The sequence below is a fragment of the Gymnoscopelus microlampas genome (assembly GCF_963454915.1).
Source record: "Gymnoscopelus microlampas genome assembly, chromosome: 9".
Lineage (NCBI taxonomy): Eukaryota > Metazoa > Chordata > Actinopteri > Myctophiformes > Myctophidae > Gymnoscopelus > Gymnoscopelus microlampas.
This window is the reverse complement of record NC_139946.1, coordinates 29,422,063-29,443,352: the sequence shown is the minus strand read 5'-3', so window position 1 is coordinate 29,443,352 and position 21,290 is coordinate 29,422,063. Positions and strand designations below refer to the sequence as shown.

Below are 21,290 nucleotides of genomic sequence, written 5' to 3'. Positions count from 1 at the left end.
GTAGCCGTCTGTTGGTGTCGGCTCTCAGGTAGCCTGGTCAACCCCCCGGGAGGGTTTACCAGGCTAGCTCTAAGGAGCACTCAGCAACTTTTTTTTCACAACTTCCAACCTACTGATCTCCCAATTTCATTCGACTGCCAGTCTGTAGTAATCTGTAGTAGTCTGTTTGGTGGAGAGCTACCTTTAGATATTTACAGTGTAGGCCATTATATCAAGTACAGTCAATACAACAAGTACAACTAGCAACTTCGTCCACTTGTGAAGTCCTCTCTGCTACCTGAGTACCTGTACAGCTGCCTTTTGAACTTCTCAATTCAAATTATTTGCATATAATTATATATATAAAAAAGCAACAGATATTGTTGTCTAGAATAGATCATAGTATGTAAATATCTGAAGTTGTCCTTTTATCGGTTTCCCTATCTTTAAGTAAAGCAGAACAGAAGCACTTCTCTTGCAGGATAGTGAAAACACCGACAGTATGGGAAAGTGGTGTGGCTCTTCTAGGCCAGTCATGCTAAACAACTCAGCAGTCCCTCTCTGGACCAACTCAGCCGGCCTTCAGCCATAAACAGTACAGTAACAGTATATCTGTTGAGCACTGTTGTGTTTATACTGCATATCGGTACAGAGAGGAGTTGCTGCATATTGCACTGAACGGCCACACAGTGATTATAATCACTGACATGGATTATACAGACTTACATGGATTTCTCGGAGCTCATAGACTAACTGAGCCGGTGTTTTGAAAATGCTTTCAAGTCATTTCTGGGTTAAAATTCAAATATAGGATGGAATAAAAAGGTATGAATATTGAGTATAAATGTACCTGTGAACTGGTGAATACAGGTTTTTTACCAAGTCTTCTGTCGTCTCCTTTATCAAGAGCAGCTTTCAGGGAAGAATAGCATGAAAACAAACACATTCCAAGTTACAACCACAGACATTCCAGTGGCACTAGAGCAAAATACGATGTTGTTCTCCTGAATCAAACATATAGAACAGAGACTTTCTGGACACTTAGATGAGTTCACATTCAGAATTCAACCTGCAGCAGCAATCCTAGGTCAAAATCTGTATTTACAATACGAAGGCAAAACATAGCTACAGTATATTCAGTCAAGCTGAAGTAGCATATAAGTCAGCTGTGTCCACCGACTAGCACACTTTGTTTTCAACACACACACACACACACACACACACACACACACACCAATTTCTCTAAACAAACCTACATTTGCCTACAAAATGGTGGCTGTTCATGGTGAAAATAACCAGTGTTGCTTATTTAGTCAATATGCATGTGTATTGTTTTCATCTCAGACACAGCCTGTGTGATTCCATTGCCAAGAAATCGGTACCGGTAATAGCAAAGCATATAGAGCTGAAATCTAGCCAGATAAATTATTCATGCAGTGCATTTCAGCACACAACAAGCTAAAGAATGAGAGAACTGGATTTTATTTTTTTCATTTGTGGACCCGTTATTCCCCACCCATTAAAACACAAGAGCATGCTAGTGTACGGCTGGCGCATTTACCACGATAGCCCACACTCATCTGTCTAGGACAGCTAAAATGCCACCCCCCACCCCACAGAAAAACAACAACAGGGTGAAAATGGTACACGAGCAAAATAATGAATGGAGCAGCAGTGGTGAAGCAGCTGTGCAAAAGGAACCATTGATGGTTCCATCAGCAGGCGGCATACGTACACACACCAATAGCTCTGGTCCATCTCTCATGATGCAGAGACATTACTTCATCACTAAGCTTGGTAAGGCACAGAAAAATGCCCCCCCCCCCCCCTCTCACACTCACACACACACACACACACACACACACACACGCAGCACACACCGCAGCATGAATATCCTGAGAGTGGAGATTTGGACAGCCGTGCAGGTACAGAAAGCCCCACACCTCAAAGCTCCCAAATTAAAGATGTCCTCTCCCCTTACCTGCCAGTATCTTCTCACTGTACATCAAGGGTAACCTCTCCCATCCCTGCGTGTGGCGGATGGCATAAAAAGACTGGAGCAAGAAGGTCCACAGCCTCTCGCGTAGCGTACAAATCTCTTGGCTGAACGGCTGGCAGAGGGAGGGGGAGAGAGAGAGAGAGAAAGGGAGGGAGGAGGAGGGGGAGAGGAGGAGGAGAATGGAAAAGGGTGCGCTTCGGCACGAACGAATCAGCAGCTGCTTGAAGAGCCCTTCACCATAGCAACCAATACCCCTCCCTCCCTCCCCTCCCTTTTGCTTCACTCTCTCTTTCAGAATCCACTTGAGCTAAATCACTGATGTCACAGGCTGTGGCTAACAACTGCCTGTTTCCTCACCTATATATTACAAACAACAACAAAAAGCAGCCAGGGCGGAGCTATCATTCTCCTCTCCACCCAGTCACCTCCATTTTCCTCAGCGCTTTCCCACTCTGCCTCTCCCACCAGTGGATATAAGAGCCAGATTAGTGCAGGCCACTCCCATACCTCAGTGTCTCTTAGTTTAATCCATACTGCCGTGCGCTTTCACTCATGCAGCCAGGTCATTTCCCCTAGGAATGGCGTGTGTGTGAGAGTGGGTGGGTGGGTGGGTGTTTTGGGTGGGTGGGGGGGATTTACAATAAACAGCGGAAGATTTAATGCTTGTAGAGTGATATCCTGTGGATTGTTTTACGGTTGACCGATTTTAATTAAATTAACCACTTATGTACTATTTCAAAATCTACAAGCTCACAACGTGCCACAATGTGAAACTTTTACACCTGCCATTTTCAAAATTATCTTTAGTTTTGGCCTATAATGAACGCCCAAAATAGGGATGCCAGGTTGAAAGTGGTGAATTTTTTTGCAAAGCTATATATTAAATCATGAAGAAGATGCACACACATCCGTGGCCCAGGTGCAAGACAAGCAGCAATATCACAAAAAGTTTCATATATTTTATCCTATATTAAAATTGGCTTACGGGAGGACCGGCCGACGGACGGGACCTCTGACCTCTGTTCATGTCACCATGACTCAGCCATCACCATATAAGGAGTTCCCTTCCCAATGCAGCTACACCCAAATATGGAATGTGTTGTCTAACCTCAATGTGTCGTCATGGCATCAGCAAACAAAAGTCAGTTTCATATATGGCTACAAAAGGGACAAGGACTGACAGATACAGAGATCTCCATACAGTGGGTGCGTTCGGAAATTGCGCACCGGAGCACACTCGCCTATTAGTTTGTATATTGGCCAGTGCACTCAGTGCTGTATTTTCGAACGCACCCATAATGGGCATAAAATGGACACGGACTGACAGATACTGAGATCTCCATATATGGGCATATCAGTCAGATCAGTGGTGCGACGTAGTTGTGTGGCCCGAACTCTATGTATTATGTATGTGTATGTGTAATTAAAATGTACAGATACAAAATAAAACAAACTAACTTAATAATAAGTAATTTGGTGGTGAATCATTTAAGATTCATGTATTGCTCACTTCTTGATGCACATATTGCTCCATTTCCTCCCTGTACAGAATTGCCACAGCCAAGAAGAGGTCACAGCAGTTGTCCACAGTCACACCTTCTCTGATGGCTAAGCACAGCTTCTTCAACAGGGCGGGCTCCCGGGTGATCTTTTCTCTCTGGAAACACACAAACCCAACATTGAGAAAACCACTGGAGGGCAAATATTGAATCTGTTCTTTTGAGAGTATGCATGTAAAACCTATACCTTTGTCATATGACAGCGTTGTAATATTTTTTTTTTTTACAGCGTGTCTCTGCAGGAAGCAAGCTGTCTGTAATCGATCCAAGTGTGTGCCTCTGTCTGACTGTGAGTCTGCAGCTAATATTGCAAACCGTTGGGGCCGTCCAAATTTCTTGTGCACACTGCCAGCAGGCCACAGAAGCACCTCCGCACATTTCTTTCTAAATGACATCATTGCGGTCATAACTAACCCTATACGTACTTCTGTCAAGTTCTCCTCTAGACTGTGGAACCACTTGTCTGTATGTTCGAAACTGAACATGGTGAAGTATTTTATCGTCTCCGCAAGGCCGAAAGGCATGGCCGAGACTATGTTTTGCACCCTGTCCGTCTGTCCGTCCATCATTCTGTCTGTGGACAGCTAATCTCCGGCACCGTTGGCTTGATGGCAGCGAAACTGTGCACACACTCCCTGGATGCTAGAGCAGAACCTCTGATACGCCCATATACAGTATAGGCATATATACAGATATATGGAGATATATGGCAATTCGAATTTTATTCTCATAAAACCAATTTCAGTCAGTGAAAAAAATGTATAATAGGGGTCAACAGAGAATGTTTGCCATCACATTTTACCTACACATTAATGTATAGTAAATCAGTCAGTCAGTTATTCAGTCTCACACTAGCATACCGTTCTTTTCTCTTTGAGAAGAGTTTAAGCTATAAACTATTTTTGGGGTGGGAACACCACAGGATTTGGCTATTCAGTTGCTAAATATTTTCTTCAGATTCATGAGATCAAATGTTTCCCTTGATGTTCTCTACTGTCGCTCTGACTTGTGTGAGCCAATCCATGGTTCAATTTGCATCAGGCTGACATAAATTACAGAATGATCAGCCAGTACAGTGAGAACAGACTAATATTATTCAATAAGCCTAAATTAATTAGTCATAATGATTTCCCCTGGCAATTCAAATACCTCAAGTAACCTAGGCTTCAGACAGCCCATCAATACAACGTCCATTTACGTCCAGCAGAGAGTCCAAAACAACTGTAGCCTACATTTAATAACTATACAAGTTAGCCACCTGTTACGGCCCCTAAAAATACAGCAAGGCAAGACTCAGCTGCATTGGGCCCATGCATTACAGAATGTGCAGTGTTGCTTGCCAAAAGGAACAGATGAGACAGATTGATATGCTAACATGCTATCATGGAAGGCACTATATAAATTCAAGCTATAATTATTATTATTAACAACGCGCCACAGATGTAGATCTGTTCTTTTTGGAAAGCGACACCGTCCCGCTGTGCATTATATGCTTCATGTTGGTTGATATCCATTTGTCGTTCGATGGTGTAACAAAAATATCCGATCTACCAGCTCACATGCGTCGCGGATGCAAGGTGCTGTGGGCTTGTATCTGCTACTTTTGGTGGCAACCATGGCATTAATCTTACATTTCAACAACTGACGGTGAAAATCACACATGTCCCCGGTATAATCTGGTTACATTTATTCTGTTATTAATGTGAGGGTTTCCCTCCCATTCCCTTTACATTTGATATAGACTCATCTTAAAAGCAACACTGAATCAAGTTTTTACTGAGTGGTTGCGCGAAACAGGTTGTGTTGCGCTATGAACGTGCATGCATTAGCCTACTTCCATCAACACATAATAGGGATAATATGCATTACCTGTCCAGCAGTAGTTATCAATTTTCCATTTCTAACCAGGTTCCTTGCAGATTTGCCGCGAATTCATCTTTTGGACTAAACTGTACAATACAAACACCTTTAGTATCTTCGTCAATGCGTGTTGCACATCTCTCTGCCCTTGGTGTCTCTACTGGTGAAACAAAACTTGCTGGGATGTTGCGACCGAGGGTTGTGTTTTCTGTGTGTAAACAATACCCACTGCTGCTCGCTGCGGCCTCTAGCGAGTGTAACATCACGTGACATAAAACTTCTATTAATAGCGTTCTCTCATTGTCTAATCTCAATACATCAAATAAGCGAATCAAATCAATACATACAGATGTTTATGGCTTTCATTTTCCCATGAGCCTTAAAAACATTATCTTCAAATGTAATACCTACGGTCAAATTTAAGAAAAATTAAGACGATAAAAAAAAGACAATTTAAGACCTTTTAAGGACCCGCGGGAACCCTGAGCCTTTTAACATTGCCCTATTATAGCGCCACCAGGAGGCCGATTTTTGCAAAACATTATTTTATATTACTCCCACAAATTTTGTCCGAACATCACGCAAATCGGTGCATATTATCTCTATAGTCAAGTGATCAAGACGGATCCGTCTTGATCTTTTCATATTCCATCCTGATTGGCGAATTCCGAACATTGCTGGCCCACAATAACCTACCTAAACTGGTTTATCCCAATTTAGTCATTATGCCAATTCCCGTGTATTCTAGTCACTGCCAACTCCTGCAGTACGTCTTAAGTGAAAAGCGGCCTTGACATCACATATCAGAGGAGACAAGTGGTTGTCTTGTGCTCTCCCTGACAGTGAGTTTCACCAGGAGGACATTTTTCACATAAAAAGTGGATGATGTTGGTGAGCGACGAAGCATACATCGGATTCAAAGTTCCCTTACCCAGAGTAGGTTTTGGAAGGCGTCGGTGTAAATGACCGCGGGGAGCTGGCTGACGATCACACTTAGGCTGTAGTCCTGCAGCTCTGTGGCCAGAGTCATCACCTGCTTGGCCCACTTGACCTCTGGGAGACTGCCAATCAGCTGCTCGGTGCCACAGAGCACGCTCACAGCATCATTCGCCGTCTGTGGAAAAAACATCGATCAGCTAAAGTAGCTCTTGCAGCACAGCTAGAAGTACACAAGCGTGCACACGAAAATAAACGTGCACACACAACATAAAGCAAAGGGAAGCCACTCGCCAACTCTGGGAGACAACTTTGCTACAACGGCCAAGTGTTCGTGATAATTGGTGGGAAAGCCGAATTTAGAAGGCAATAAATCTTGACACACACATGCAGTACACTAAAATCCTCAAGTGTTAGTTGAACGCTGGAAGTGTACAAATAACGGGTCCATTTGGTTCCATTTGTACACTCTCAGAGTTACAGATCAGCAAGGGTCCATGGAGTTACAAATGGATAAATGAACACTGAACATTTTACAGTGTACTGTGCTAATACACAGCACATTATTGTGGTGATGAAAGGCAGAAGGCAAACGGGCGCCATTATCAATTTCAACCACTGAACTACAACCCCATCTATCAACATTTGAATTACGTTCCATAATTACTATCATCATTAGCAATTCATAATATAATAAAGAAGTCCTTTTATTTGATCACGCACAAATTGCCTTCCTGTGGAAAAAAAAAAAACCTACATGTACATGGGAGAATGGAATGGGATGAAACTGTATGCTGAGTGGATAGAATGCATACTGTGAGGAATACGCACCATGTTTTCAGTTATGGCTGTTAGAAACTCCCTCTGGAGCTCACACGGCAGAAGGGAGAAGTTTCTCTCTGACCAGCACTTCACATAATGTTCCACAACCCACCTGCAAAATACACATCACTTATAAAAGGGAAAAGAAAGGGAATATTTACTTGTCCCTGGGGTAAGTCGAACTACTTTTACTGATTCACCCAACAGATGGCTGCTCAAATGGCTCAGATTAAAGTCTTGCTCATGGGCACTCCAACACAGACTGGGTGAGCTGATGGTCAAACCGGCGACCTTCCTTCCGATTTTCAAAACGCCTCTCTACCCATCCAGCTACGGCCGCTACAACCATATAGGACAAGTTGACTTCTCAAAGCCTTTAAAAGTTTAAATCATCCGTAATTCACTGGTTCTCTGTCATGCACTACATTATCTTCAAACAATGTCTACTGTGTGTGAGGCCATCATCTGATATATGGCAGCTGTGGTGGTGACACAATGCTCACAGTGTGAGCAGTGGGCCATAAGGTTAGGAGGAGGAAGTGGCGTTTCATCTGAATTGAACATTCAGTGAGTTCTATCTGTAATTTAGGTCAGGTCTGTGATGGAACCGTTTCAGACAAGCCACTATGCTGCCAAATTCCAGGCCAGACAGATTCATTAACCTCGCTGGCTTGCAGCTTGGGGGTGACTTCAGCCAAAGAATCCTCAAACTCTGAAAGAATGGCACATTTCCAAAATAGTGCCCAGTTCTCGGTTCCTCGCTCTCAGATTTGATCATACGCTAACTACCTCAATCAATGAAATTCAGAACAATCTTAATGCACCCATTGTCCCCATTACAAAGGATGTAGGCATAGTTAGTTAGTTACAGTATACTAGGCTGTGGAATCAACGGTGCAGTGCTGCACAGTGCGGCACAGCTCAACTTACTATCACACAAGGGTGACTCATCACATCAGAGGAGGAATCATGGACCAGCCTCACCCTCCCCAAACACCACAGACACACACAGAACATCAAAGCCCACAGCTTCTAATATTCTGACCTACATTCACATACTTCTCTCTACATGTTCACTGCAGTGGGAACTAAAATTACCAGAAGGCTAATCAGCAACATTGGCTTAAGTGGCTTAAGGGGAACTTCAGGTTTGCTCAGGTGCACCTGTGTGTATATTTATTTACAATTATCCCACGCCTGGACTAATTTCATTGATACTGAATATCGGTCAGAGACAGGAAACTTCCAAGAGACTTGTCCATATTCATCTGTTGGATCTGAATGCACAACAATGCCACCATAGCTCACTGAGCTCAAACAACACCCTGAGTTCATGTGTGTTAATTAAAATTAGTTGATATTGGCATGGTGCCATACTGGCAACGTGACAGCATTGAAGAGAGTAGCTCAAGCTGGAGTGAGGCGTATGCGGAGAAAGGCAAATGATGAACATTGTGTAAATCCTCAAAATGAAAGGGCATCTCCTCAGCAGATAGGACAACTGCACATACAGCACATGGTTCACATTCTAGTGCGCTTTCAAGCTATTCCTGACCTTTGGTGTGTTTCGAATGCATTACCAGGTGCAATATTCCCATACAGTAATGATGGCTCTAAAAGGCCACGATTGACTACAGCTTATTTCACAGCCATTGCCATAACTTTTCATTAGTGCAATTAATTCAAAACTCTAGTGACCCTCAAACAATGACACAGCTATTACTTATCAGAATGAAGTCCATTTATCAAATTGTTTACTTCTACAGTAAAATAAATGCTTATTTCTTCCGAAGCTTTTCAGAAATAAATGCAAAAGAGTTTAAAACACATCTTGCAGGAAAATGTAGGTTGATACATACTACAAGCTGATAGATTACGCACATCACTTGCTGAGTTAAGATAGGATCATGAAAAATAATATAATCCACACACTCACATGCTCCAATACATTTTAATGACGACGTTTCGAGCCCAGGCTCATAACGTTGTCATTCAAATTTATTGGAGCATGCGAGCGTGCGGATTCTATTTGGTTGATGAAAACTTCAAATCAAAAAGAGAACAAGGACAAGAGCTTTGCCAATTGGGCAAATATTGTAAAAGTGCATTGAAGATTCTTTCATGTGAACTGAAAGATTTCACAGGTTATTTTGGAACTGTAGAGATTCATCATGATTGCAATACAATGTAGTTTTGCAAAAACAACAAAAAATAAATCTGCAAAGACTGCATATTCCTGATCCTACATCAACTGCTAACAGCATTCCTTTGCGGTGACAGATTATTGTCAATACAACGGCACCTTTACGGACAACCTCTGCTACATTCCTGACACTCTTTGAGTGGGATCCACTCCCTGGATGAATGCAGTATCCACACTCACCTCTTACACAGCGTGTGGAGGCTTTGAAGGCCTAGGACTTGGCTAAGGGATAGGCACTCTAGAATTGTCTTTTGGACCCCATCAACAGCCATCTGAAAACAAAACAAGGAGGGTGTATCTTCATAAGAAAGCGTCTTGCAGTTTGTCATCATTATTATTATTATTATTATTTTACATAATTTTTTCAGATACAAATGGTATTAGCTGAAAAACTAAAGATGGTTAAGTGTGAAACAGGGGACGAGATCACAGTGCATGCTGTACAGCACTGGTTCTCAACGTGGGGTCTGGGGACCTACAGGGGACCTTGTTCCAGGTGGTCCCCAGTACACACTCAGTTACATTTTACAGCGTAGCTTCATATCAAATGGGGGTCAGTGAAAGTATATATAAACCTGGGGGTCCTTAAAATTAAAAAGGCTGAGAATCACTGCTTTACAGGGACAAGTCGCCACAGGAGTCAAAACATGTCACGTTGTATCAGGGAACATGATAATGAGGGCGTTAAGAGAACTGAAACACAGCAGGACTTTGTTGGCTGGGAACATATCTGCAAGGTACAAGGACAAGTATAAAATAAAAAAAGAACAGAGGAGACATCTTCTCCAAATATAGCTTCCATCATGTGCATTCAAGTTTTGATTGTAAGGCAACTATTAACCCATTAAGACCTGAGATACGTTCTACAAATGTCTTCTAAAGCAGCTATCTGAAACACTAATGTTGCTATAATATCAGTGTTGCTCAAACTTTTTCATGTCAAGGATCTCCAAAATTAGATGCATTTGGCCGCGGACCCCCATCTCAAAATATGTTGTTCCAGGGACCCCCAGAAGCAAAGATTTGAGTTAAAAATGTTCGCTTTAAGATATATATATATATATATTCAAAGATTTGCCCACATTTTCACGATTTTTCAAAAAAAGCAGATCTACAAGCTCGAGCTTGTATATCTGCTATTTTAGCCAAAGAATAAAATAATGGAAAGTGGTTACACAGATGCAGAACTGAAATGTTGAAAAGCACAATGTACAGTATGTCACTTCTAAGCATCTTTGCAGGCATTTCAAATACATGCAACACTGACCTTGGGGAAAAAGCGGCAATAGTCTCGGGTCAGAAGCATCTCCACCACATGATTTAACCCCTCCAGACCCAACATGTCTGCAGCCAACACCACCTGACTGGGGAGAAGATGACACCAGCCGTAGGTTAGCTTGTTTCATGGGCCTGTGTCCTGGGCTGAGAGTCCATGTGAATGTGGTCAGTGTGTTGACATGTCATACCTAATGTTGGCTCTGGGAGGCAGGTCCACTATGGCCCCATACATAAACAGGAGCAGGATTTCCATCTCCTCTGGCCCCAAGCTGAAAATGACAGCTTAGCATGAGTTTTCACAAGCGGTATCAGATCATTTTTATTGCCTGGTATGTTTGCACATGTGAGGAATTTGTTCTTTCAGATTAGGCTGTAGATAGAAACTATAAACAAGTAGGATTGTCCTCTTAAAGCACCCGTTTAGACTGGGACTTCATATACCATGGGCTACAACTGCATTCCGTACGTTTTGTGTCCTCACTGGGATTGAAACCCGGGTCTCCCGCATGGGAGAAAAAACAATGACCGCTGATCCAAGATGGAATACCCTCTTGGCCATAGGGGATATTGGGCTTATGGGCTTCAGGCAGAACTACTACTCAACAGTAGGTGTCCCACCTGATACCAGCGTCTAATTTCTCAAGTGTAGGCAGACCACTTCTAACCATTGCAAGTTATATTGTATTAACATACTCCACAATACAGATTGGTTAAAATGACATTTATTCATAAAAATAAGTTCTGGATTTTATGCACAGAACTTGAGGCATAGGATTTTGCAGGAAAACCGGACCCGTTTATAGCCTTTATCACGACACGAGTCAATGTTTCCCGTGTCACAAGTTCCCAACTGCACGAGCAGCACCAGTCCATGTGACTACAGCCAGAGGGTTACTTCAGGGTCATTGTGCTTCGCCGTCGCCCCTCCACCCCCAATCATCGCAGTCGTCCTTTGCGGTGACAGAGGCGTCTCCCCCCCGCTACCCTCAAATCAGCTGCGCTTGGGTGAGTGACGCATTTTCCGCCAGGAGACAGTAGGCCTCATTTGCCTCGGTCATTCTTCAACGAGATTGCACTGGGGTATAGGCAGTGGATCAGAAGACATTCAGTATATACTATGTGCTTCCAGGAGGGGGACAATGCAACCCACGGCGGGTGGAAATCTGAGCAATTCATTTGAGATTCCATGGCTTGTGGGTCGGGCGGTGTGGGTCTGTGTGTGTTTGCATATTATGCCACGTTGGGGGAGAGATACATTGTGTTGTTGAGTGGAACCCCGGTACAGAGACACCTCTGTGTCAAAGCATGAATAATTAATGTGCCACACATTGTTCCGACAATGAAACGTTTCACTGTAAGGCGAAGGCGGAGGTGCATTATGGATCTTATAATGGTTACACTGTGCCGGGGAGCCTTACCCTTGTAGAGTGATGCAATGTCTGGAGCTCTCCATCCAGCTCCCACTCAGCATGGCTCGGAAGTACTGAGATCGTGCGCACAGGATCGCCCTACAAATTCACACAAACAAGCAGGCATCAACGGGTCAGTTTCACCCACCACTGTAATATATCACATCTCATTGGTTTTGTCTAAAGAAGAGGCTGTGAAGTGACAAGCACTGGAACATTAAAGTTGGAAAAATGTATCTTAACACAGTATGGAATACAGGCACTACTCCTAATGAACATATGTGGATTGACCAAATCATGTCTTTGTTACCCCTGGAGAGGTTCAAATATGAATTGCAGGATATGTCAGATTTATTTTTGGAAGTGTGGTCCCCCTTTCTGGCCTTTATGGAAGAGATTAATTGATTCAGACTGTTCATGACCTTTACCCAGGCTGCATTACCCTTTCCGCTTTAAGGTGATGCCAGTGACATCTCTCACACTCACACACACACACACACACACACACTCACAGTTACTCCTCTGATTTTTGGCCCGGCTCACATCATTGGGCATACGTTATGTGCCTGGTGGTGTGGGCCGTGGCTTTTGACGTCAACGTTTTGTGTGTGTGTTTGGGGGGGGGGGGGGGGGGGTAGGGGCGCCTCGCTGCAGTGTTGTCCTCCTTTTGATGCTTTTACCACTTCATTTATTTTTATTATGAATGTGTCTATCGATATTTACCTTTTTATGATTATGTTATCACAATTATGTAATTGTCTGAGTCTGTTATCTAAAATAAATTATTTGAAAAATCTCAAAATAAATGATTAAAAATCTAAACAAAAATGTTCACAACAAAGCTGGTGAACTAAGACATACATCTCCTGATTGGCATGAAACATCTGTTACGTCAGAAGTCCAATCTGCTCCAATTCGCCCGTTTGCCAGAGAAGCGTGCAGCTTACAATAGCAAAGGGAAAGTACCCAGCCAAGACATCCTCGCACATTTTAACCACATTGAATGGTTTGGGGAGTAATATCAAGTCTCTGACCAGGGGTTCCCAAACCTTTTCACCTTTAGACTAGAGTTGTTCCAATATCGATACCAGTATCAGAAAAGCTAACGTAATGCATCACATGATATTTCATTTACAGAAAACAATTATTTTGTATTTTGAATGTTTCAGTTCATGTTGCGCTACCGTTTTATACTCTTACTGTACTATTTTCATCATTATTTTACTAAGTTGTAATTGCACTTTCACAATTATTAACTCTTATTTATTCCTAGATTTGTTTGTTACCCATTGGTATCGGATCGGTACTTGGTATCGACCGATACGCAAGTTGTGGGTTTCGGATCGAGATGAATGAAATGGAATATCTCTACTTGAGTCCCAAAAGACAAATGTGCTGTCTATCTGGGACCCAAACTATCAAAAATAGATTATGAATTAGCCACATAAAAAAGGGCTTATGCAACCCACAGTGAATGGAAATCTAATCTAACACGTTGTGAACTTTAAGATCTGATATTTTTACTATTTAAATTTTTTTTAAATGTATTTGGAAAAACAAAGACAAGCTATTTTTAAAAAAAAGAACACAAACAGGATATTTACTCACAACCCATAAAATGGGTCTGTGACCTATAATGGATTGCAACCCTGTTTGAGAAACAGTAACAAAATCAGGCACTGCATTTTCAAACAGATTCTGAGTTCTATGGCCTTTAAAGACAATGGTATGCCGGCAAAGAGAAGCCAACAGTATAAGATTGGATAAGTGAGAGACTAAATGCTTGTCACTTAAATGGCTATGATGGATGATTGAGTGTCTTAGCCACAAGCCTCGGAAACCCATGCCTTTTTTTTTGTTTCAAAAGAAAAAAAGCCTGGGAGAACCTTGCAGGAACGCTGGTCTTAGGACCTTGTTATCTCCTAACCAATCAGAGTGCTCCAAACCCAGGCGCTGGAATCCAGCGCCTGGGTTTGGCTCCGCCCTTCAAGACCATCGATTGGGCTCGTTCTTTCAGTCTACTTAGCCACTAACCCTGTGGTTTCATTCCTGTGTAATAAAGTATGACTTAGATAAATGTCACTGAATGAACTGAATGAGTAGCTTAGCTAGGGACATGGAAAGGCTCAAATCGCTGAATATATCGCTTCTCCTATGTGTGGTCAAGGGTAGTTGACGATTGTGGTGGGCAGATCCACTGCAAGCTGTGGCAACAACACTGAGCCACCACACGTGTCAGTGTTGCAGCGGAGAGCGCTCTCGTTCTGTCATTCAAAAAAAAAAAGGTCTGGCAGGCTGCTCTGCTCAGATCCAAGAGGAGCTGCTTTTCTTTAGCTGCCTGACTCCCTGTGCACTAGCAGGGAAAGACCAGTCTCCATGGTTACCGGCCACCACCATCACCACCACCACCTCTGCATCGCTGAATGAGCACTCACTGTTAACGCCCTATGATTCACGCCTGTGGCTAGAAGATGAGGAATCTCTGTCTACACATGCTCACAGAAGACACAGAGCACATCCACCATCCTGATCTTCCCACACCAGAACAGCGAGACCCTGGCCAAAAATCTGAGGCGCCACCTGTGTGTGTGTGTGTGTGTGTGTGTGTGTGTGTGTGTGTGTGTGTGTGTGTGTGTGTGTGTGTGTGTGTGTGTGTGTGTGCGTGCGTGCGTGCGTGCGTGCGTGCGTGCGTGCGTGCGTGCGTGCGTGCGTGCGTGCGTGCGTGCGTGCGTGCGTGCGTGCGTGCGTGCGTGCGTGCGTGCGTGCGTGCGTGTGTGTAAATGAGGGTGGGATGTCATTGGCATCACCATAAAGAGGAACACACGATGATGGTTAAAAATAAACCCATATAGATTGTGGTTCTTGGTCGAGTGTGCCTACAGAGCCCTGACAACACATCTTCTGTACCTGTGGCAGGGGAAGACCTGATCCCCCACTTGGATAGTGATGTCACATTGCTCGCCTCTCTGGTAGAGGTCCAACAGGTCTGCTCCGAGCCCCGAGGCCGGTTCCAGAACACCACCGTCTAGTAAGATGTTACGACGAGGAAGGACAGGAGAGACAAAGAGAGAGAGATTAAGAGGCTGTGAATGTGCATGTTTTGAGTATCCGTACATCTGTTTAAAAAAAAGGACAGCGGTATTGTATGGGGATGGTGTGACTATGGTGTAACTACTTCTCCAAAGTGAGTCACACACACAGCCACAACACTAGAGGGAGCGACCACAATCTGGTACTACCCAAATTCTCTCATTCTACTACCCTACCACCATCTGGAATGCCCTGGCATCATCCATTAAAAGATGTGAATCACTGGTTTCTTTCTAAATTGGCCTGAAAAAACATCTTTCAGGACACCACAAGGGGAGGTAAATGCAAATTCCCAAAGAAGGTGACATTCACTGCCACCGTTTCTCCTTTTTCTCCTTTGTACATATAGTGTTTTGTATTTGTTGATGACATGTGTAATTTTTTATGCTATATTGATTCATTGACTTTTTTTGTTATCCTTTTAGCCTTAATGTCTGACTGTACATTGTGCTGTTTTACATTTCTGACTAATAAAGTATTCAATCAAGGTTACCTCTGTTGTGTGGGAATATTGTAACAGGTTTATGGGATGGTGTAATCACAAGTTTACACCAGGTATAAAGGAGTGGGAGAAATTATTTTGTGCAGCTTCCCGTGAAATGTAGTTGCATTAAATAAACTGACAAATAAGATCAGATATCAAATACACATAATAAAGTGTGTGACTGTGTTCCACGGTGCAGTCCCTTGTGCAGGTCAATGACCTGACGAAGATGTAATAGACATCAAAACGTTGTGGTTCTTGCCAGTGCCTTCATTATTCAACTATATGTGTCTACTCCTGAGATGCACCGGACCAGCCTGATTGAGGCTCGAGGCGCGGTAGAACCTCCCTTCATCAAATAACATAATTTTCATTACCAACGAGAGGCTAAATACGATTAGGTCTTAAGTGGCTTATAAGTGGAGATGGCTTGAACTGAGGCAGGGAGGAAAGAAAGAAAGAGAGAGGGGAGTTGAAGCAGACCTAAAACCCCAAACAAAACCTCTCAATGAAAACGGCTTTGATTTGTTCTTACCCGAGTCATCAGGACTGAAGGGGTTTGTCGAGTCGGGAACAATTACTGAATCAAATTCCTCAGCCTCTGGGATTGAACCAGATGAGTACATCATGCGCCGCTCTGCTGTGTACACTCGCCTGCAGGGAGAGAGTGGTGTGTTTATGACCAAATCTTATCTCATGATGCACCTATGACCACTTCGGGTAAACACAGTGTGACTATGAGGACAGAGGTCCCAGCTATGAGGGATGTTCCGACCTTCATTCATTTTTATTGCAAAACATTATTTAGGAACAACAAACCAGTTGCCATGCATACCATCGCTGAAGAACTATATCAATTCCCATACACATCTATAGTACCCGATAGAGCCCAGTCTACCCTGTTTCCCCTCACACTATGGCATTGTCAATAAAGACCTTGCATAGGCTACCTGACACCATAGTAATGCTGTCACACCAGGACAGCTCTTTTAACAAGTCCTGATTTAAATAGCTAACTAACATGCATGGACAGTATCAATTGGCTGTTACTGCCTTAGCAGTAACTAGTTGATTATCTGGGATATTAAATTATTAATACAATATTATTATTACTATTATCATTATTGCTGCGATTATATAATAAACAAAAAGAATGAAACCTACATAAAAGAACAAATACTGTACCATACCAACCCATCTAACAGATTAAATGCAGAGGACTTAGCGCCCTCTGTAAGAAAAGCCTGGGAACTGCAACACCACCAACACAAAGCTAAAGGGTGCCTTAAAAGTTAAATGAACTGTTGTCCAAGTAGTGATAACATTTAGAGATAACATTAGAGCCAAAATGCTATTCAATAGAGAAAAGACACACAACTCCACTCCATGAGTGTCAGTTTGAACCAGACCCATTTCATTCGGAATCCCATTTCATTTAGAACTGGATGACATGGCTCAGTCATTACGTGAGCTCATGCTACTTGCACCTACCTGAGGAAGTCCTTGAGATCCGTGCTGACAATGTTAGGAAGGTGGACTTCATTGCTGTCCTTGTGAGCCCCTCTGAGGATGTGCGGAGCTCTGGCCAAAAGCAACACTCTGTGGGCCTGTAGTGAAGTGGTCCCAGCACACACTCGAACATCGGCTTCCAGCTCCTCGTGCAACAACCTGGGGATATATCACAACTAGAGATTTAACGATCATGACATTTTATTTGACGATTAATTGTCATACAAATTTGTGTTTTTATCATTGAACATTGGAACATATAAATACAAATTACATTTCTGTTTGGCTTTTAGGCTTTGAAAACCAAAGTTTCACAGGGCACATATGACAAATAACTTTAATATACTAAAGAAATGAAAGATATAATAATTTTATACTTTCAAAATATGTAAAAAGTAACTATCTACAAGCTCACAACATGTCGTAGCATGACGCGTTGAGATTGTAGAGCTACTTATTCACGCTATATTTTGAAAGTGTATGATTTTTTTTCTACGCGAAAATGATTGTGTAATACTTGTGACAGGCCTACAACACAATTCGAGGGTGGTTTTTCGGGCGATATCATTTTCTTTAAATGTGAATTTTAGGGAAAGATCAGAGGGCAAAACATCAAATTCTCAGCACAGCATCAACCAGTACAGTACAGTGAGTGAAGTATGTAAACAAACTCATCGTGCACACATGTTTATTGCAATAAGGTATTAAGACCGTTTGTTGCGAGATCTGAGGTGTTATCGTACCGTCATCTTAAGGCCACTTCCAACTTTGGTGAAATTGAAAGATTAATCTAATGGCCTGATTTCCTATTTCAGAGGGACTCTGAGTCTGAGCACAGTCCTCGGGGCCTTTCTTCACCACCCATCATTAAATCCCATTTAGATGACTGAACTGGGTGACCCAGAAAGTGGTCGGCCTCAAGCCAACTGGACTATATGAGTTCCAACTGCTGGTGCAGCGGCCATTTCCCTCTGTAGCCCTCAGGCAGGGAATGAGAATGGGGTCACCACCACCAGCAAGAAAATGTTCCAATCCAGTACGCACAGGTCCTCAACCCAAGTCTCTCGGAAATACATAGAGGGAGGGGAGACAGGTCTGTTTGATTGCAACTGAACATCCTTGTAAGATGGATGTTTCTTCAATTCTTTATAAGGTTGTTGGGTCAATCAAATCGCATGGGAAAGTTGTGGACAGATAAGGCCCCTGCAGTGTACAGTTTAGCTCACTGGCCCACGGCGTGGGGTCCGAGGAGCCCCATGGGTCTTTCAGGGGGTTCTATATAGTTAATAGAGTATACATTTGTACACTCTCAGAGTGAATACTGAGGACTTTACAGTGTACATTAACCAGTGTACATACCAGCGAAATGGTATGCATATCAAACTGAAGGGTCCTTAAAAAAAGTTGAGAATCATTGGTTTTCCCTTGGCCCTCAGAGGGTAGCTCTTAGACATTTCAGTTATAGGATCAAGTTATTGGCAGAATTATTAATCATGAAACGGCATCTAAGATGACGTAAGTCCAACTTCCCGTTTTAAAAAGGGATTCCCAGAGGTGATGACAATTTATAGTGGATTGGAACGCAGGGTAAGAAAGTATCCTCCACTCCCTCCCTCCTCCGCACCCTTGTAACAACCCCATAACTGCATGGGTGAGGCGTGGGCGGCATGAGTTACACTGTCGCTGACCCACCAACAGATGGCACTGATGAATTACACCAATATTTTTCAGCATGCTGCAGATGACAACTTATGTGTCAAGCAAGCTGCTTCATAGAAGGGATATCCCATGATCCTAGTGTAAAGCAACAGATAGCACATTATTCTCAGATTTATGAGTGGACATAACAAGAAGACAAGAAGCTAACAGAATGTATGTGTGTACACACACACACACACACACACACACACACACACACACACACACACACACACACACTATACAACATACACAGTGCAGAAACAAAAACAAAAAAAACCTGCATTAAATCAATATTTGATGTGATGACCCTTTGCCGTTATAACAACAATTCTCCTAGGTACACTTGAGCAAAGATTGTTTTTAAAAGTACTCGGTAGGTAGGTTGCTCCAAACTCGATTGTGTTGTGCGGACCAAATCTTTTTCAGGACTCCTTGTTCTTCTTTTCACTAAGATGTTTTTTCATGCCTTTGGCTGTGTTTGTGCTCATTGTCATGCTGCAGAATTAATTTGAGTCAGATGTTGTAAATTGGATACATAGGACTTTTTGGTGTTAATCTTTTAGCCTCAATGTCGGACTGTACCACGTGATGTTTACATTTTTTAATTTTGACTAATAAAGTATTCAATCAATCAATCAATCAATCAGATGCCTCCCTGTCCCTGATGGTGTTGCATGATGGAGAATAATCTGCCTGTACTTCTCAGCATTGAGGAGACCATTAATTCTGACCAAACCTCCAACTCAATTTACTGAAATATGGCCACACACCTGTAAGGAACCTACACCATGGTTCACTCACTGTTAATAATAATAATACAACATCAATAATAATCTGGACATACCGGTCTGCCTCAAAATGTCTGCCTGTGACCTTGCTGATGCAGGATTACCCACCTTTTGTCTTGTTGCAATGCTCTCTCTTGCCATGGTGTAAGATTTTTTTCTTAAGCAACCTCACCGTTTAAACTTCAGCAACGTCAGCTTTTTAGTATGGCTTATTCCTCCTACACAGCTGTTTCTGTTTCAGTAAATCGTTCTGGCTCAACCTACACATAACAACACGTACACCAAATATATGATCTACCACACACACACACACACACACACACACTATATATTACATACACATACATACCTGTACATACATACACACACACACTTTATATATACACACTGTATAAGCACACACAGATTGGTGCTTTGTGACATGCAAGGCAGCTTTCATGCACTATACAACTATGATGGTGATAACAAATGCAGCTTCCATAGGTGCCATTGCATTCAAATGAATGCCGACTAAATGTGCAATGTAATTGTGTGGTAATGATTACATCAGCAAATGACAGCCCTGTTTTCCTGTAACTCACGAAGGCCAAACTATAGGGACTTGGTCAGGTCATAATGGGATGCATGTGTGACCTGTGTTTATCACTCAGTGTACATGATTGGCAAAGACATGACTCAGGCCTGTATACAATACCACATGATAAACCAATCATTGAGCTCTGTACAATAGTGTTACCTGTTCAAGTCCTCAGACAAGGCTGATGACAAAGATCTCTTGAGCTGCGCTTTGTGTCTCCGCTCCTTGGCCTGGAACGAAGCCTTGCGTTGCTCCTCTACACCGCTCATGGTTTATTTGGCCGTCTACCACTGCAGGAAGGCACAAATCTCAGTTTAACTACTATCTCAATTTAGCTTATCTTAGTTTTATTGGACTGTAAAGCAGGCCGACTGAGAGCTGAACTGCAGGTCAAAGGGAAGGATGGACAAGATAGCATTCATCACAAATTATTACAACACAAGCTCATTTTAGATTGAATGTTGATTGAATACTTTAATAACAGTTTGCAAAAAAAGTACAGTTCTATACAAGGTCTACTGAAATGATAAATTCATTCATTCATACTGTACATACATACATAGGCTACATAATACTGATTCAAAGTCAGCAAGAATTCACCTTCAAAAACCTATTTAACACACTCAACGCCCCCCCCCCCCCCCCCCCCCTCATTCCCTCAACATTCTTCTCTCACACACACACACACACACACACACACACACACACACACACACACACAGACAGACACACACCTTGATCAGCACAAAACTACATTGCAGTTAGCATAATATGCAGCAAATAACTACTGTTCCATTTAGGTCAGATCACATTAATGCAGCCACTCACTCTCATGTTCCTCCTCTATGCGGCCAGTTAGCAGCAGGCTAGCGATGGGCTAGCTAGTCATCTCTCCAGTCCAGTCCGTGGACGGGATCTCCTTCACTCAACAGCACCTACTACTAGTGAAAATAAAAACTGAATGCAAGCAATAAGTTGGTTGTTTACAGCAAACAGTGACTAGTAACTCGCCGGTGCAGCAGTAACGATAACCAATTAGCGGTTATGACTAATTAACTGACCCATATCAATGGGCGTAGGAGAGCAGGGCTGCGTC

General features: G+C 42.7%; 1 protein-coding gene across 1 annotated transcript in view; it reads right to left on the bottom strand.

Annotated features, from left to right (window-relative positions):
- btbd8 (BTB domain containing 8) overlaps window positions 1-21,290 on the bottom strand; it is a 29,109-nt gene extending 7,819 nt beyond the window's left edge. Inside the window, exons 1-14 of the mRNA XM_084066604.1 lie at window positions 21,023-21,290; window positions 20,354-20,484; window positions 17,111-17,287; window positions 16,155-16,273; window positions 14,953-15,070; window positions 12,055-12,144; window positions 10,825-10,905; window positions 10,626-10,722; window positions 9,539-9,630; window positions 7,165-7,267; window positions 6,329-6,511; window positions 3,489-3,635; window positions 1,961-2,090; window positions 830-891 (exon numbers count right to left, since the gene is read on the bottom strand). Of these exons, the coding sequence (XP_083922730.1) occupies window positions 830-891; window positions 1,961-2,090; window positions 3,489-3,635; window positions 6,329-6,511; window positions 7,165-7,267; window positions 9,539-9,630; window positions 10,626-10,722; window positions 10,825-10,905; window positions 12,055-12,144; window positions 14,953-15,070; window positions 16,155-16,273; window positions 17,111-17,287; window positions 20,354-20,463 (1,509 nt within the window). The 5' untranslated portion in view covers window positions 20,464-20,484; window positions 21,023-21,290. The remainder of the gene's footprint in view (window positions 1-829; window positions 892-1,960; window positions 2,091-3,488; window positions 3,636-6,328; window positions 6,512-7,164; window positions 7,268-9,538; window positions 9,631-10,625; window positions 10,723-10,824; window positions 10,906-12,054; window positions 12,145-14,952; window positions 15,071-16,154; window positions 16,274-17,110; window positions 17,288-20,353; window positions 20,485-21,022) is intronic.